Raw genomic sequence first — 19131 nt, 5'->3', positions numbered from 1 at the left:
TAGAGCTGTAGCAGAGGTTACAAAATCAGCCTCTGAATTGTTCTCTTGCCAGAAAAGCAGAGAGTGAGATCTTCAGTGGGAAGTGAAATTAAATTTGCTAGTGATTAAAAGGATAAGAGAGATGTGTTGGAAGAAATTGGTGCCAATGAGGCCTCTCGGCTGCTCCCCTAAGCAAATTGCCGTCTCAGTGGAATATCAGCTTCTCAGTCCATCAAATTGCAGTAATCAAGCCTGGAGCTGATGGGAGCATGAGTCACCGCTTAATTTTCTCATCAGCGGAGGCCAAATTTTCAAAATATCTTTAGATGCATTTCTGCAGAGATTGCTAGCCAGTGACCTATAGAGTGACAAAGAAATGAGCAATAGCTGCTCTTGAATTACAGTGCTCTCTGCCACCTACCTCACTGAGCACAGTTTGGGCAGGGAGGGCAGGTAGACCAATGTCTTGCAGAAAAATACTCCGCTGAGTTGATCCCATCACTGGCATTTGCTAAGTTAAGCACTTTTCTTAGATTTCAGTATTTTTTCTGAAGCTGGGGCTCAAATCACCTAAGGAAAAAAAAATACGAAGATGATCAGTGCAAGCTCTTACTGAAAAGGGGAATAATGAACAACTACGTAGCTCCTAGAATAACATGTTAACTGTTAGTGTACCTAGTAGGTCCAGACCAGCTCTGGCTCTGTGTTGCTCGCCCAGACTGAATGCAGGCACGAGACTAGGAACCGGCTGCGGTCCCTGCTCAGCGAGGCAGCCAGTCCTTCAACGCTGCAGCATGCAGAAGAGGCCATTTGTCTCCTGATGGTCCTGTGCGGGTGTGTATTGCTCACTCCTTACTTGTGTTCAGAGTTGCCAGTCGGCAAAAGCATTTTTCATGCAGTGAACAAGAAAAAACCCTCTCTGGACAACACCCTGTGTGGGTGGGTACCATCAAGTATGACTGTAATAAAATCAAAGGTTTGCAGATGTTTCTGTTCGTAAGAGAAAAATTGCTATTCAGTTACGAAATGGTTCCAAATTCTAAGAGAAATCAGGTCTCTTAACAGAAAAAAAAAAAAAAAAGGGGGTTGCCGTGAAGGAAAGATGATTTCATTGATGCGATTAAAAAAATTATGGAGGTCATGTGAGATCTGGCTTTTTGCCAGAGGAATTGCGGAAAATAAAATTTGAGAGTCCTGTGACAATAATTGGGTATGAAATTCTATTGACAAAAGCTTTTTACAATTCTGTGCTCTATTTCTTAGCATCAGAACAGCAGTCCTTCCCGATCAGTGTCCTTTGTCTGCTGCACAGCCCATACTTGAGAAGTTAGAAAATTGTATCCCGTTTCCTGGGGTCTTCTCTGTGCAGTTCTGCCAGGTTTCACCTGGAACATTTAATATGCAATAAAATGTCTTTTTTTTTTCCCCTATCTTCAACCTGACACATTCTTCACTGGGACTCGAGCCTCCCTGTGTGTGCTGGCAGCTCTCACGTGGGCCCGTAGCTCACTGTTGTGGCTGTCAGTTGAGGATCAAAGGAATCTCTAGGAAGTAAAGCTGGAGTCAAGTAACACCTTTGAAAGAGCAGAGTCTAACTGTCCTTAGCCATCCAGTGCAAAGCAGCGCTGCTGTGCAATGAGCAGCATTTGAGTCTGGATCCAGTAGCCCTGAGCCAATGCTTGCACCCGCTGTTGCTGCCAATGGCAGCCTGTGAAACACATGTAGCAATAATTACGTGATATCTTTTGCCAAGATCTTCAGCAAGTTCTTGCCTGCTCTGTTTCACAGTATTGCTTTAAATAAGGTTCTTTCATATTCCTAATGTTTTTCTTTATAAAAACTCCTTTTTTTTTTTTTTTCAGTGAAATATTTTATTATAGTTCTTTTTCAGAGCAACTGAAAAACAAACTGTGATTCCAACGAGTGGCTCGGGAAGATGTGTGCACAGCATTTGGCTCGTCCATTCGCTCTGCCTTTCCTTCCCCAAATGCACATACAGCCCACAAAAAGAGTTGTCTGAAGTGCCCTTTAGCGCACTGGTGTTAACATCTCTGTTTAGGTCCAATTCCTTGGTAAGTAAAATACATCCCAGGGGCATAAAAGTGTACTAAAAATAAGGCTGTGACACAGTTTCAGGCAGCTAATACGATAACTCTGTTTGATGCAGCTCACGGAGTGTTAATGTGGGGAGCCCCATCTTTCCAGCTCAGCCTGCTGTGAGCACCAGACACAGCTCTCCTCACCCGACTTAAATCCCACAGCCCATTAATGGAGCGTGGGAGCAGAACCTCCCCAGCGTGCCTGTATTTGTGCCACTGCTGTTTACAAATTCCTCTCTTTCTGGTCTCTCCAAATGAAAAAAAAAGTATCGCTGGGTTGTGGAGTGTGAGGTTCTGTGAGTTGGGAACAGAATAAAAGTGCTGCAGCCTGTGGGGTCTGTGACTTCCTCTGGTAACGTGGCTAATGCAGGGCCTGTCTAATTGTAAGGGGCGTAAGGAGCTCTATAATGTTACATGCAATCATATAAACGTGTGCCCAAATCTCATTTAAAGTGTCTTTCAGGGTATTGTTCAAAAACAGAAAATCTTACTGTTTGGGGGGCAGTTTTTTAAGTAGATGTTTTTTTGTTTTTTCTTTTTTGTTGTTGTTGTTTTAATTAAAGTGCGTATTACACATAGAAAAAATGCTCTCTCTGTGTAATAGTGTTTGCAATTGAATTATCTTCTGTGTTCTGTGGTTTAAGATCTCACATGTATTTAATAGATTGCTTTGCTTGTCTGGCTATTCATTTTCCACAGCAGTCTCCCTGCTAATTCACCCCAATTGCATTTTTAGCTTTGGTTTATACATGAATATTCTCCGGTGTACAGCAAACAGCAGTTTTCTATGCTTAAAAATTAAATTTGGTGAGAAATTTCAATTCATTTTCCAATATTAGTGAAAACAATCCCAACAATGTGGTTTGTTAAGATGGCCTAACAGTATTGTTGGAAGAGCTGCTGCTTGGAGCTCATTTGCAGCTTTTTCAGAAGCCCAAATTTCGGAGTATATTGTCTTAGTAACAAAATGTTTGCTCTGAACAAAATCCCAGAAGCACAATACGTTAGCAGAGGGGAAAGGAGTATTTATAGCCAATAGTTCAGCTGGAGTCTTATGTAAGTTCTGACCAAAGAAAGACAAAAGAGATCCTTTTTAAGACCTGCTGCCAGCTCCTGGTTCCAGCTATGCCGAGTAAGGTAAGTAATGTTCTTTTGATTAACAGTCAAGCCTTGAGTGGTTTTCGTTTAAAAAAGACTTAATTAAGTTTTTTTTCTTGTTCCGTTTTGAATGGACTTCCCTCTGAAGAAAACTTCCCATGACTTTTTGGCCTACATTAAATTCACACTGACAAAAGAGATGGGAATTATTATTAATTTGCTTCCAGAAAGAAGTAATGGGCTCTGCCAGATAAATCATGCAGATCACCACGTGTGCTGTTCTGTTCGTCCCTTCTGTGTGGTATTGCTTAGGAATTAGGATAGTTGTGCTATCGGAAGTCAAATCAGGACACTGAGCTGATGGATGGGGACTGAGGGTCGTCCTGTGGCTGCAGTGCAGGAAATTACGGAGGGAATTTCAGCATGCACTCTTTGTTTCTAGAAATTAATTTCTTCCTTTGACTCCTTGTTCTGTCTGCGTTCTTTGTTTTAATGGGGATTCTGCAGCTGAGCCTCTCCTGCAGACTGGAAGGAGCCGATGAATGCAGCAACAGATCAGCCCTTTCCCGGCCCCGTGTTACAGCGCGAAGCTCGGTGCTGGGAGCAGCCAAGCACAGTCCTGCGTTGCTGAGCGGCTGCGGTTCCCGCGTCCCCGCTTTGCTACGCGCTGCCCCGATCCCGCCGCGCGCGCGGCGCCTCTCACAGCAGCGTCCCGCCGGGCTGCGGAGCTGCAGGAGTAACGCTGCCCTCTGGCGGCGCCGCGGATCCGTGCAGGCCGGGCCGTGCGGCGGGGCGGGAGCGGGACCGCGCCTCGGGCCCTGAGAGGGCACCGCGTGTCCCTCAGCCACCGCGGGTGGGCCGGCGTAAGGAAGTTTCCCGCTCTGCGTGGCGATAAGTCCCCAGACATCGACAGAAAGAAGGCGTGCGGCTGGCTAAGGTACACCCCGCGTATGCTTTTCTGTGTGAAAAAAGGTCTGGCGGTTTGGGGCAGCGCTCGGCTGGATGTGAGCCAGCAGCGTGCACAGGTGTTCTGCAAGGCCGGTGCCATGTTGGCTTGCAGCAGCAGCAGTAAGGCCGGCAGCAGGGAGGTGATCGGCGTCGTGCTCGGCTCTGGTGAGGCCGCACCTCGAGTACTGCGTTCAGTTTTGGCCCTTCAGCGTGAGAGACACTGAGGTCCTGGAGCACCTCCAGAGAAGAGTGACAGAGCTGTGAGGTGTGTGGAACACAAGGCTGGTGAGGAAGGCTGAGAGAAGCTGATGGGGTTCAGTCTGGAGAAGAGGAAGCTCGGGGGAGACCTCATTGCCCTCGGCAGTGACCTGAGAGGCTGCGTGCTGAGGTGGGGCTCGGCCTCTTCTCCCGCATGATAGTGATTGGATGAGAGGGAGTGGCCTTAAGCTGCCGATTCAGAGATTCAGGTTGGATATTAGGAAACTTTTCTTCTCCAAAAGAGTAGTCAAGCATTGGCACAGGCTGCCCGTGGAGGTGGTGGAGTCACCATCCCTGCAGGCGCTCAAGAAGCGTGTGGATGTGGCACTGAAGGACGTGGTTAGTGGGCATGGTGGGGATGGGTTGGTGGCTGGACTTCATAATCTTAGAGATCTTTTCCAACCTTTATGATTCTATTGTTCTTCAATTCTTTCAGTTCACTAGGGTTTATCCCTGATTCAGATACGAGCACCTAGTATCAGGTTTGTTTCAGGTGACAGAAGAGCTGCGGCTTGTCTTTATCCAGAGTGGATCCAATGTCTAAATGTAGCAAGAGTCAAATAGGCCTCTGCTATGTTTGTTACATTAGGTATCATTAGGAGTTAGGGTGAGACCAGGGCTGGTGAGGTGCTAGAGGTGGGAAAATGGTATCACTGTGAAAACCTGCAAAAGCATTGGTCTAGGTCACTTTTATCTCTGTCAGAAATAAATAGGAAACATTGAAGGTGGTAATCACCACTTTATTTTAGTTTCTTTCTAATTTGGGAAGGCATGAACAAGAAGCTTTCATAAAACACTATAAAAGGCTAGAAATTAGCTTGTGTCTTTTGTTCCCGTAGTGCTCTGGACACCTTTGACTTGCAGCCAAGTGCACCTAGGTAAAGGCTGTGAGAAAAAGCTTGCTCCTCACTTGGCCAATAGCTAGAGAGAGTTGTGGCAGAGTTCTCACATGCAGCACTGCCCACTTACCTGGCCAGGGTTGTGAGAGAAATGTGCTCTGCGTTACCACAGGGGAGTTTCTCTTACTCGTGATTGCTGGGGCTTTAACTCTTCCCATCAAGTTCCAGCATGGAGGGTTGGTCTACTTCATGTCTGTTACTAGCACAGAGGACCACACTTAACTTATCTGACATGTAGTGTTTGTGCTACATTAAGCACTGGGAATTGCTGGTGACATTTTACTTGACTGGGTTAAATATTTCTCCACTTTGGGCCATGTGTTTGCATAATGTAGATCAGCAAGTCACGTCTTCTGTCTTTCCCTCTATACCGACAGCATAATGTCCTTGGTACCTGGACATCACTTCCTAATGTACATCAGCACACTGATATACAGCAAGTCTGATCTTTGACTTGCCTTTGAAATAGCAACACATTTTCTGAACAACAAATTATTCTTTGACATTAGAAGGTGGCAATCTGTAATGGATATTGCAATCCGAAGATTCAGAGACTAGCTGTGATCTTTGTCCTTAGCCCAGTAAGCTGGAGTCTCTTTTCCCTCCTGCACATTATTTGATTGTAGTACATAACCTTGGGATGTGCTAATAATCATTAGTCAGAGCTGGTACATCCGTTGTGGACCTGCCCTGCTAAGAGAAGGAGACGTTCCCTAGAACAGCAGTAAATCAGGAAAACATGCACTTCAATATACAGTAAAATGTGGTGTGAGACATGATCCTTCATACATCATATAACAAAATGCCTTACTGGGAGAGTCACGCAAATGAGAGACATGCTAATGAGAGAAGAATGCTTCTGCAATGAGACATGAAGGGGGAAAATGGATCTGTGGTGAGAGGGAGGCTAAGGAGAGGCTCCAGATAAGTGCACGGTCCCAGGGTGGTTGTGACCCCCAGATCCTGCCAGATAGCTGATGGGAAAGTGTTTCTTTTCCCTGCTGTACTCAGTGTGGTGTCTTGGAGGAAACTGCAGGGAGAGGGGAGGGGAAATGTAGGAAGGAGGCACTGCAGAGCTGCCCAGGCCTGCTAGCTTTCATTCTGAGCCTTGAGACTGTGGCAGAGGCAGTGGAGAGGCTCTGGCTTATCAGGAGGAATGAAAGGGCTGCTCTGCTGTTCACCTGCTGAGTGGGTCAGGTCATTACTTTGTTGTTGGTTTTGGCTGGCAAACAGGTATCTTTCTGCAGCTGAACACTGCAGGAATCGTTTCTGCATCTCCTCCTCTTTTCACAGGCATTTTTCATTGCTAGTTTACTAAACAATGCGTACATCTGCATAGCAAGGAGCTGGCTGAGGCACAGGTGGGTCAGCAGGGGCGAGGGAGAGGACCGAACCTCACCCCTCAGCAGAGCGGCCCACACGGCCTCTCCAGTGCTCAGTTTGTTGCAGGGCCTTGATGAGTGTTTCAGTCTCCGGGTTTCAGGTGCAGCTGCTTTGCCTCCCTTGGTTTGTGTGGTCTCCAGTAGCTGCAGAAACTATGCCAAAGAGCTGGCTAAGCTGTCGTGACAGACCCCTGTACTGCCCAGGATCTCATCCAGCTCTGCTCTGTGAGGAGTGCTGAGAACAAAGCTGGCAGGGGTTTGCCCCACTCTGCACATCCTGGGCAACCGCTGCAGCTGGTGTTAGGTTACACGCTTGGGGCAGGGATGTGATCCTGGCCTTCAGAAATGGATGGAAATGTTCCTCGTGACCTCAGCAGCGAAAGCCTCCAACTTTGGACTTCTCCTGTGAGTCCTGTCACCCATTTTGAAGCGGGCAAAATTAGTGCGTGTTTGACGCTTGCTTGATCGTGACAATTCAGCCAATATGGGAAAAATCCACGATGACTTTTAACCGAGCTTTGGGCCAAATGCTTTGCTTAATGCTACCCCTCTGCCTTACGTTTAATGCCACTGATGTAGTGGAGGGCTGCCATCCTCTGTTAACTGGAGTTGGGTTAGGAATCTTTTAATAGAGCATCTGCAGCGTAGTATGAGGAAGCATCAGCTCCCAGTCAGAGGGGAACGCACTTATGAAGGACTTGATGGGCAAAAGCAAACTGATGTTGATACCATGCAAAAGCAGATAGAACCAGTGATGGAATTAGACATTCAGCACCCAGGATGGACAATGTGAGGGCAGTGGGTTTTTCTTTATATGGAGGGGAGAAAAGTAGCAATGACAGTGATGTGAGATGGAAAAATGAGCATGCAGGTAAAGGAGTGATAAATGAGCATTTCTGTGCAGTAGTTAGTTGTTTCTAAATTATAGTCGTTGTTTTTTTGGTTTTTTTTTTTTGTTTTTTTTTTTTTAAGTTAGGACAGCTCAAGCATCATAGTGTCACCAAAGAATTGCAGCCATAGGAGTTTGTGCTGCCGAAGCTGTACCTGATGCCTGGTGGATTGGTGGGAGACAGACGTAGATGGGTGTGAATTAGGGATAGGTGGGAGCCCCTTTCGGTACCTTCTGCCAGCAGTTCAGGCACCAAGCACTTGGCTGAGGGATGGCAGCCTCACATGGGTGCAGACTGCTTCAGGCTGACCTGCATGAAGGAACTAAGATCCCCCACTGTCTACATTTGTGACCAACACAGTCATCCACCCAGAAAGGGAAGTTCTTTCACTTCTCACTCTAATTTCTATCAGAATGGTTTGTGTCTTCCCTTTTTGTGCTCTGACATTTTTTCTTCTAAATCTGCTACAAACACGAGCACAGATTAATTTCAGTAAAAGGCAGGTCACTTAAGAACGGGGCATTTGAATGATTTGCCTTTTAATGAATTAATCAGTGCTTGGGTTTTTAACAGCATTAAGAAGAGAGAAAATCCTTCTTGTCATGGCAACTACAATAAATGAAGCATCATGCAGAAGGCAAGAGAAAAACACAAGCACTTTCAGTCTCAGCCAAGTCCACAAAGTAGCAGCATTCATTACTAATTCAGAGGAGAACGTCCCTTGGAGCTCACCATTACTGTTTTTACTACTAATAATACCAGAGCTGCATGAATTTAACAGAAGGTAGAGTTTGGCAGAAGGCAAGAGTACCACTGAAGTGCTACTTTCCTAATCAGACATCATCTTTCAGACCAGAGCCTTTGTTTTCTGCAGCCAGCTTGGCAAGAACAGTACTGGGCAATGGGGAAAGTGCTGGGGAGAGGAAAGGGGCATTTTTCAAGCTGTACCAGTCTGATAAGATTAAATCTGGAGAGAGGGTGGAAAAGGACATAGGTATTTGTAATTTATTCATAAACAACCATGCCATCACGAGAAGTTTTTTGAAATAATATGTGATAGTTCCTTAAATATTTAAGAGTTTGTTGACCTATTTTCTCAGTTAATTAGGAATTTTGGGGCTGCATTAACAATGGATTAAATGCAGTCTGCTTTAGTCACTAGAAGGTTCACCTACACTGAGTTAGAGAAACATTCTTTCTTTCTATAAAGGATGTAAGAGGGGAACTCTTTTGTGTGCATCTAGACTTGTGCTTAAAAACCTATAGATGTCCTAGTAGGTAATGTTTCAGCTCAACTTACTGACTAGGAAAACCTTAAATCCCTCGAGTCCTGAAGCAAATTTTCAGTTACAGCACCCCTAACCCTGGCCACCCTGCAGTGGAAGGGCCCTGGTGCAGCTGCTCTTCTCAGCAAGTGCAGTGGTTAAAACTGCCTCATTTCTGCAGTCTGCATTTGTGAGTACACTTATTTTTTTTACTTGTTTATTTTATTATCACTTGACAGAAAATTGGCTGTGTGGATTGCAAGGTTTCATGTCACCAGTCGCTGTACAGTAGCGTGGCCAGAAATAAACTCTGAGTGTGGAAGACTCTTTTAGCAAAAGACATGCTATGTTACTCACACTGCAGGAAGCTGAACAGGAGAATAGCATCTCGTGTATCCACTGAAGTCATGGCAGTGTAAGGGAGGAGGTGAGAGCGTGGCTTTATCTCATTATGAAGCATGGAGACGGCCAGCTAGCTGGAGATAATTGCTGAGCCCTGCTGCCAGAGCAGGGAGTTGCCTGATGTCTCCATCAGCAGGAAGGAAGTGGGATCCTGTTCCATGTGCAGGTGTGTGCTTTGCTTGGTGAGATGGGAGTATTGTGGTCTGTGAAATAAGTTGCAGCACCAGAGTTTAAGTCTGTTCTGCATTCAGCTGCTCAGAAGACAACATGAGCCCCTTCACCATAGGAAAGGATGGCAGAGAGGGGAATCACTGCTTTCTGAAAGGCTCTTAAGTTTACATCTCAGGAGGACCATCGTCAGAACTATTTCTTGCTCTTTCAAGGCTTCATTAAAACAAACCTTTGCCCTTGCTTTCATCACCTTCCCTTCTTAGAATGCATCAAGGTTCTTCATGTTTTCCAAGGGCTGTTTTTGTGGCCTCCTGCTGAAAACCGTGCAGTTGGAGGAGAGTTTGCACAAGCTCAGAGCGCAAGGATGCTGTTAACTTACCAGGCAGCCTTTGCTGGGGACCTCCAAAGTGACCTGGGAAGGGTATTTCTCAGTTTGTGTTTCCGCACTGAGTGTTAACTGGCCTGACTCAAAGTAAAAGACAAAGTAAATGTTGGCTGTCAGGCTTAAACAAGCTTCTTCATCAGGTGCAAATGGATAGGTAAGGTTTTATTCCATTTGCACCTGATGAGGAGGCATGTTTCTTCCCGAAAAACTGGTTTCTACCACCGTGTGTTTCTTTCCCTTAGATCAATTCAGCATTCTGTGGATCCATGTTCTGTACTAGTCAGTTACTGCTTTTTATTTTCCCATTGAAACTTGGAATCTACTGGCGAGCATTTTGTCATCTGAAACATAGCAAGTGCACAGACCTGAACCTGTAAGCTTCTAAATGAGAATGGTGGTTTTAACCAAGCGTTTCTAGTTCCTAGAAAGAAAAGGGGAATTTAACACTAGAAGCTTTTGCAGAGATAAAACAGGAGACAGCAGTACAGTGCAGAGGAAGAATTTCAGAGGTTTTTGCTACCGCCTTAAAGCAACAGAGTAATGGTTGCAGTGACAGTTAATGAGCAGATGTACAATGTTAATTGTGGTACGTGTAATACACAGAACAGTAGTTCCTTTAGTTCTCTTAGCAGCCGTAGCTTGGATACTTTGACTCACACATCTAGCTGAGCCAGCTGCATCGAGTTTGTACACCAGTATGTCTGCCTATAGGCAGCAAGGACAAGCAAGGCTGCTTTCTAGAGTCTGTGTTACATGTATCTCAGCCATCTGCATCTACAGGGGTGGCTGGCTCACCTACGTGGCACTATTGTAGGCACTGCCCACGCTTACATTATTCTCCTTTTCCCGCTGCTTGACGGGCCGATCCAGTTGTACTCAGCCTGAACCAGCACGAAGCTGTTCTCGCGGATCTTGCGGAAGTGCATCATCTCCCCGCTTTCCTTCACAGCGATGACGTTGTTGCCTGGCTGGCTGAAGGACACTTCTGTCCTCTTGTGGCAGTACCGGGCACAGATGTAGCGCAGGCCGGCCGCCGCAGCCAGCCCCAGCACCGCCGTGCAGACAAGGAGGATGCCAAGTTGGGCTGCTATCAGACGTGTCCCTCTGCGAGAGTCGTCCCCCCTCCCTGGGACAGCGGGTTTGGGACCTGCTCTGGTCACCCATGGCAGCGTGTGCCCACCCACGTCCTCGCTGACCTCCTCCTCCTCCTCCTCACCCTCCTCTGGCCGCAGGGGTGGTTCGCTTTCTGCCATTTGCCTCCAGGCCAATGATAAATTGCTGACGGTGTCCCCATTGCCGAACCAGGCTGTTGTCACAGCAGCTTCACTCAGGTGAGCGCGTGCGTGTAGGGCAGACCAAGAGGCTGCTGCAGGCAGGGAAGTTTCCAGGGCGGCCCCATTCTCAGTACTTGCCTTTGAAAGCAAAAACGTGACAAGAAATCCAGTGAGGGAATAGAAAGGAGGTTGATTAGGCTCTCATCCACTACTGACTTCGCTCTGTCATTCAGCTCTGTTTCTGATTGAAGTGTCCCTCAGCCTTAGAATAACCCTATTTCATCCTCTGGTTACTCAGTAGCATTTGGGATATGAGCTAGATTCAGCACTGCTCTGTCTGTATCACAATTGTCAGGGGAGATGAGGCAGTTGGTGCCGTGGGGCACAGTGGAGCGTGTGAAGGAGCAGAGAGGAAGGAGCAGAGGGGTCACTCACTGCTTTGCACAAGTCTGCAACTCCCACTGTTGCTGTGGTATTTTGCACAGTCATTGTTATAACAGAAGAATCACTTAATGAACAGTTCCTTTAACAGCCTTTAGTGATGCCAGCGTAGTTCTGAAAGGATAGATGTATCTTCCCAGCCATGATTTGTGTTTAAGTTCACACTGGGTTCACTGAAGTTCAGCATAGCCTTTCAAAGGCCGTGGGTCAAACTGTGGAACTGAAGGACCCAGAAGGCCATTTTGGCATCAGCATTTTTGGACCAGTCACATAAAACCCACAATTTGTCCCCAGAGTCTGTCTTGTCTTCTCAGTCTCCACAGCCTGTTTGAAATCTGCTACCTCTCAGTGTTGCTTAGCCGCACATTACTGCTCTTGCTTGCTCCTGTGCTTTTCTAGGGGCTCTCCTTGGTGCCAGGCACCTTATTTTATCAGTCACAAAATGACAGCCAGGTCTGCAGTCCAGATTTTTCTGCAGATACCATCCAAGACTAACTGTGAAACAATCCTACAATTTAGGAGGCCCCCACAGAATTTTTCTATTCCCACTGTGCACCTGAGGCCCAATCCAAAGCCTGAGAAATGTACTGGAGTCTTTTCTTTGGCTTCCCTGAGATTTGGATCTGACCCTTAGTAGCTGGCTACTCTCCAGCCTGTCCAGCCCAGCAGGCTCTTTCACACACTTGTTAATTACACCAGAGAAAATCTCACCCTCTGCCTTCACTAGTGAATTTGAAAGCTTGCTGGGAAGACAGTCTGACAGGACCACAAAGCTGGGTAGGAACCCTGGCAAGCTGTGAACACAAGTAAGGGGGAGTCACAGAGCATCCTTTGCAGAGGATGAGACAGTTTCCAAAGGAAGAAAGACGCTAGTAAAATACAGGTAGTAGGTTAAAAAAAAAATTCAGTAACTGAACTGCAAACTGTAGCTGACTGGCAAGGTTAATATTGCGTGTGTGTGGCTCGCTAGACCTCATCGTGTAATCACATGTAGGGATATATTGCAGGATTTGGGGCATTGCTGTCGAAAAAGACCTTGCTCTGCCTCACCTTTTTTCTCCTCTCTGTACTGCTTCTGTCCTTTCTTGCATAATTTTTCAGTATTTTTATTTCATTATGCTCTTCTGGTCTTGCCTTGCGCAATCAGTCTTCCTTTCCATTAGTTCCCATCTTCAGCCATTTCCTCTCTTCTCCTTACTGCTATGCCAGATGCTCACATTACATGTCTCTTCTTAATTTGTTCTGTGTCCTTTCTAAATATGTCTCATTATCTGTTGAATGGGCCCTTCCTCTTTTGTTTTCACCTCTCTTCCTGATGTGTGCTTGTGCGAGCACATGAAGGAGCTTGTTTTCTTTGTATGCATTTCAGTGCTCAGAGAAATAGGAAGGTGCCATAGAAGCTCTATATGTTTATGTTTTATATACAGAGCAGGCCTTCGGTGACACCACTAGGAGGTGATGACTTCAAGGAGCTTTGGGCAGAGAGGGATGCCACCTACTGATGGGAACTGGAGTAATTTTGGATGCCACTCCTAAAAGCAGTATTAGGAAGTGAAGCTCAGCTCTGTTTAAAAACAAAACAAAACAAAAAAAAAACAAAGAAAAAGGCTTCCAATTTCGTCTCACTTCTAGGATGCTGAGGAGGATATGGTATTATTGTGTCCACAGAGTGGTGTGGATCTGCCCTCCAAAAGCAGACAGCATCCTTGGCCTTCACCAGAATGGATAAAGTGTTTCACCTCCAGTGAATGTAATGAGCAGTACCTATCAGGCACATCTAGAAAGGAGTGTCTCAGCCTTCCACTGGAATAAAATGCATATTTCCAGCCTAGCAACATCCAGCAGCATGAAGCTGTGGCCATGGCTGCATGCACAAAAAATTACTTTGGGCTGTTTTTGCAGTGGAACTCTTAGCAACCCAGACATCAGGAAAGAAGAAAAGAGAAGAGAGAGACAAAAACCAATTCCCAGTTAAGGTTAAAAAAAACCCAACACAACAACCAACAACTCAGTAAAGTAATTTTAGTCACTCGTGAGCCATATACATGCTTCTTGGTGCTGTGAAGCAGCAGAGAGGTTTTATCCTTACCTTCTCTAAGAATTTTCACCAGCTTCTAGTAGTTGCTGTCTTTGGAGAAAACAAAAATAAATCCTCCCCATCCTCAGTGCTTACCTGCTCATCTTCTTTACACGTCACACACAGGTGTGGGTTGGTAGTGCTGGCACTACTTTGTGCTCTGAAACAGAAAAGACAGAGTTAATATGTGATACCTGCTATTTCAGAACACAGAAGCAGAACTCCTGAATTCTACAGTATGCACGATTCGTGAAGAGTGCCACTTGCTGGAGCAGCCTCGAGGTACATACAGTCAGCACAGACCATGTAGGCCACGTGTTCCATAATGTCTGATCGTTTAGTCATAGCCCCATCATTTACACCCACAGTGTAATACACTGCATTAAAGGTCCTGTGGCCTTTCAGACTTCTGAGCAGACCTCCTCAAGGCAACATTTCATAATTGCTTTAAATCCTTTCTTCCTTTTCCCTCCAGGTGTAGAAATAGCTCTGTTAAGCTCTCCATTTCTTTGGATATTTGCACACACTTCCAGAAAAATATTGCAGCAATCAATTCTGGTCAATAGCTTTTATCACGTTTTTCAATCACCTGGCTGGGCTGATCAGCACGAGGCCTGCACTCTGACTGTCTCACTGCCACCGTCTGTCACTAAAGGATTATTTTTCAAAAATACAGCAAGCAAGCATCCTCCCACCTGCCCCCGCAGCCACACACACCTCACAAACACCCTTATTTACCCGCAGTGAAACCAGCATTGATTTCCTTCCCCTGGACTGCTGGAGAGGCAGCCGTTCCCACTACCTGGTTATCACGTGGTGCAGTACCTGTCAGAGAGGCTCTGCCTGGAGGCGTAGTCCTGGAAGAGGAAGCTTTGCAGAGCATCGGCCATGCCTGGCTCTTGGAAGGCAAGCGATGGCTCCAGCCTTGAGCTGCTCGTGGGGCTGCTCCCTCCACTCCTGCTGGAGGCACCCCACAATGCTTGGGACAACTGCGTTGGCTCTGCGGTGGGCTGCATATCTGAGTGGACACCAGTGCCTGAACCCTGTGCTGGTGTTGGCGTGATGCTGGTCGGGCTGACCAGAGCTGGGCTGGGGTACTGGAGAGAGCTGGGAATGGCAGCGGAAGAGCCAGAGCCTAGCAAGACAGAGACAGCAAAAAGCAAGAGAGGAGCAGAAGTCGGCTTTCTTTGCTTTGTTTCTTTCAAATCACGCTTGGTGCTAGCATTTACTAGTGAGGATAGCAGCAGTGATTTTATTTTTAAGGCACTTGAATAGGAACCCAGACAGGGAGTAAAGAAGCAAAGCCTGCTGCCTAACAGGCATTTGGGTAAAATAATTAAAGCTCAGACTTGATGCTATGCCAAAAAGGCTGAGAAACAGATCTGATTGAAACGTAAGTAAATTCTTAGAGCCTTTTACAAACCAGAGGCAGAATAAATACAAATAACTACATGCCTGAAGGGTAGTAGTCACATTTAGAGACAAATGTATTCCAGTACGTGGGCAGCTTTGCTAACTGCACTTGCTCGTCTTTAGGACCTAGAATTTTAGGTGAAATATATATGGGGTTTTTCAGCAGCATTTTAGAGTTTTCATTCAAATCATAGGATCTGGCAACAGTGTTTATCCTGTTGGTACCCTCCTGGGGACTGACTGTTACCTAGGATGCCCATTTGTGCCTTCTCATCAGGGAGTTCTTCATGGCCATCACTGATCTCGCCAGCAGCTGAAAAAGTTAAATGGGCCTCTTTAGCTCGTTTATCTCTTCTGTCTTCAATGGTTACAAGGAATAAGCCGTAAGAACACCCAGCTGGAAACTGTCAGCAACAAACCACGTACCTTTGCTTGCTGTGCCAGCTACGTGGGGGCCAGCAGGTTCCTGCGTGGGTGCAGGTGCTGCAGGGCCAGCCTTCCTGCTGCCTCCAGCAGATGTGTCGTTGTGCCCTCGCTGAGCCACGGTGGCCGATTCGATCCTTGCCCAGTAAACAAAGTATGACTGGACTACAGAGATGCTGTTAAAAGATAATTATGCAGGAATTTACTCTCTCAGAGTTATTAATAAAAGATCAGAATGCTCAGCTAATCAGAAGGAGTGCTTTAATCTAAAGGCAGCGTGAAAATACTTTAAAGGATTAGCCCGTCACACATTTTTATATTATAAGTAAGAGATACCAGGTCCCATATGAAAGATAGTGAGTGAAGGATCACTCATAATTACAATCAGTCAAAAACGTGTGGGAACTGAAAAGAAGAAAAAAAAGCTATTATATTCACTGTGTTGGTAGAAGTACATTTGGAAAACTTTGAATAGCTCTGCGTATAATCTTCCGTAGGCAGGGAGACAACAGAGGTATTTACTAATTAAAACAGGTCAGTGTAACTTGTACAAACAGCGGAATAGGTAGAAAAAGCCACAGGCACTTTCTTCTGAGCCCTTCAATATTTGCACCTGCCTCACACTCCTCACACTCTTCTCATCAGGTGCCAACCTTTAGGCACGTCCCCAGAGCGTGGGGAAGCTTCATCCTGAGGGAGGATTTCAGCTCAGATCACTCAGATGCCTGCGAAGATGAGATAAAGGGGGAAAGACCTTGCCTTTCCTGTGCTGGATGGTTCTTGTGAGACACTTTTAAACGGAACAAGTACCTTTCTCGGATATTGTAACACAAGTTATGAAACGTGGATTTACAATGCGGCTGGGGATCACCTTAAAACATGTGCCGTTTGCTTTCTGCGTTAAATCTGCCCAAAGTTTATGGCAAAGCCTACTGACTTATAAGTAATTTGGGGGCGGGAATCCGAGAGCAGAAGCAGCAGCAGAAGTGGGAGACAAGGAGAGAACAGGGAGGAGGGAGCAGTCGGAGTTTCTTCTGGAGACGTGGCCCGTGGCCGGTGGCATGGCACGGCCTTGGGGAGAGAAGGGAAGGGCTGTGGGGCTGACTTGGAGGGCAGCAGCTGCAGGGTGCAGGGGGAGTCAGAGTGGGTGGCTAGGAACGGGCATGGCAGCATTTGGGCTATTTTTATCTGTTTGCTTTTCACATGTTTTTAATAGTATTTTCCAGTCTGTAACAGCGGGCAAAATGGAAATGCTGAGCAGAAATATTTTTGTTTCAATTACTTTGTGTTGAATCACGATGAGATGTGCGAGCCACAGCACTCAGCAGGAGGTTTGTGTTTAGGGGAGCAGCCAGGGATGTGGCCAAGGAGCTTCTAAGCAATTTTGTAAAGTCAAAACAGTTTAATCTATTCCAAAATGAAAAAATCCCCATGCTCCCTGTAAGGCAGCCAGTTACATTTATTTATTTTTTTTATTTTTAATTCCAGATCAGAACCAAAACACTTGGACTTTGGTGCAAAACAGTGGTGTAAGGTTTTGACCCAGTGCTCCCCACCTAGTCCTCCTGGGAGTAATTCTCTTTACATTTAACATGAAAAGCAAACAAACAAACTGTAAACTAGGAAAAAAAAAATCAACACAGCAATGACATGTGACGTTGTCCTGTAGGCAGGGAAGTCCTACAGGGTGCGTTATTTAGAAAAGCAGGCAGACTGATCACGGTTCTCTCCTTAAGCCTTAATGTTTCTTTTTCCTAACTGCTTAGGCTGTCGTCTCTCAGTGCATTTATTCTGAGAAAACAGTGACCATGTAAGTAAAAAAAAAAGCAGTACCCAGCAGATACAAATGGGGATTTATATACCAGCTGGGATGCTGTTGCAGGATTTCATAAGCTTTTAGCTCTATAGGATTCAAGAGGCATCAAACCACCGTGCTAGAAAAGTACAGTGGAAAAATGCAACCAAATTTGTGAAAGACTGAAACTGCGGGGACACTAACACTGGCTAGGGACTGATGTGTTCTTACAAAAATCTGATGTCTCCAATGGGTTGGTCCGGCGCTTTCCATACAAAGGACAGGTTTCTCTTCAGGGACTTGTCCGAGTGGGTGACAGTGTCACCATCTTCAAAGCAAGACAGCAGCTTGGAGCCAGGAGGAATGAAGACAAATGTGCCAGCCGTTTCATCATTAGACACTTTGCGAGCTTGAAGCAAAAAGCCCATGAAATCCCGACTGCTCCTCACTGTCACTGCAAGACAAAACATGGGACACAAAGGGATTTGTGTTGCAGTTCTCAGGTGAACTTTTTGTGATGGAATTTCCATTGGCACCTGTGAAATCAAAAGAAAACCTTGTCAAAAAAAAAAAAAAAAAAAAAAAAAGACGACAGCATCCTACAACCTTTGCCCTTACAATCTGTGTTGGATGTGCTGGATACAGGGTGCCAGACTATTAGCTTTGTAGTATGAAATTGCACAGGCAGTTGGTTTGAGTCTTCTTCCCCCTCGATTGTAATGCTAACCACGTTGCATTAGGCAGTATGCAGCCACCTTTAAGGAGAGATTTGGGTACCACACTGCACATACGCAGATGATTGCACGCTGCCCTTGAAGGAGAGTTATTTTGGGTGGGGATGGAAAGGGAAATTGGCTGGGCTGGAGGATGGTGCCTCTCAGCTCTGTCTGCAGCCCAGGCAATCAACCCTCATGCCCTGAGTAGAGCCCATCCCTCACAGGGTGACAGGCAGAGGGGGTGGCTCACGCTCCGCAGGCACCTCTCATGTGCCACTGCGTGGTGAGTTCTGTACGGGTGAGAGGCAGCTGAGATAAATCCCACCCAAAGCACCCAAACCTACCAGCTGATAAATCCCACCCAAAGCACCCAAACCTACCAGCTGTCTCTGATGTGTAGCACGGTGGGGATCTGGGGCCAGGCACCACCTGGGAAAGCTTAAGGCAAAGCACTGCAGACAGGATCTCTCTGTAAATACATTCATTTTCTAGCGATGAGATATGGCATAATGCACCTGGAGCTGTGCCGTGAGGATGGTGTCCCTCTTCCCATCCCTCTCTAAGATTAATATCATCACTCACGATTAGATAGCGTGGATTTTTCAGATTCATAAATGTTTCTTAAATAATTGCTCCTCCGTGTCAGGAGCACGGAGCAGAAAGCTGCTCTGCTGGGTTTCGAGTCACAAATGAATATAATTTGAAAGACTGCCTGCGAAACTGCCACCTGCAAAGACTAATAACTGCTTTGGGGATTTCTGTGGGACTGGGCCGAGACAGAGCCAGCAGCTGTCCTCACCTGGGACCTTGTCTCCGGGGACGTAGAAGGACACGTTGGTGTGGATGGTAACGTAGTTGTTCGTGGGGCTGTGCAGCTGAGCCCGCAGGTGCCTGGGCATCATGTCAGCACAGGCAGAGGGGCTGGCGCCGTGCGAGAAGGCGGATGTGGAAGAGACCATGCAGAGCACGGTGCACGCACAGGCAGCCACCGCCAGGCAGGCCTTCTGCCTCTCCTCCATGCTGCGTGGGGACGTGGCCGGAGCACCCACTCCAGAACGGTGTCCGTCACCTTCCAGATAGCCGAGTGGCCTTTCCCACAGCCTCTAAAAGAAGAGGAATAAATGATCCCTCTGGCATGTGGATCCTCTTTGGGAATCCCCAGAATTCCACATTTGGAAGTTAATTGTTGAGGTTGGGAAGGAAAAGACCCTGCCAG

At 46.5% G+C, this 19131-nt stretch overlaps 2 protein-coding genes across 11 annotated transcripts in view; one reads left to right on the top strand and one right to left on the bottom strand.

The window, feature by feature from the left end:
* Positions 1-19131, top strand: part of SLC10A7 (solute carrier family 10 member 7) — a 255974-nt gene that overhangs the window by 150785 nt on the left and 86058 nt on the right. The window lies entirely within an intron of this gene.
* On the bottom strand, positions 5120-18934 carry REELD1 (reeler domain containing 1). The gene is made up of 7 exons (XM_031553017.2): positions 18715-18934; positions 17431-17653; positions 15408-15580; positions 15229-15294; positions 14394-14703; positions 13665-13728; positions 5120-11188 (listed from the first exon to the last, which is right to left on the bottom strand). Exons 1-7 carry the CDS (start codon positions 18932-18934, stop codon positions 10604-10606), a joined length of 1641 nt encoding a protein of 546 aa, XP_031408877.1. The 3' UTR covers positions 5120-10603.

This window comes from Meleagris gallopavo, chromosome 4 (assembly GCF_905368555.1).
Source record: "Meleagris gallopavo chromosome 4, MGAL_WU_HG_1.1, whole genome shotgun sequence".
Taxonomy (NCBI): domain Eukaryota; kingdom Metazoa; phylum Chordata; class Aves; order Galliformes; family Phasianidae; genus Meleagris; species Meleagris gallopavo.
The sequence above is the reverse complement of the archived record's forward strand: the minus strand, read 5'-3'. Positions and strand labels throughout refer to the sequence as shown.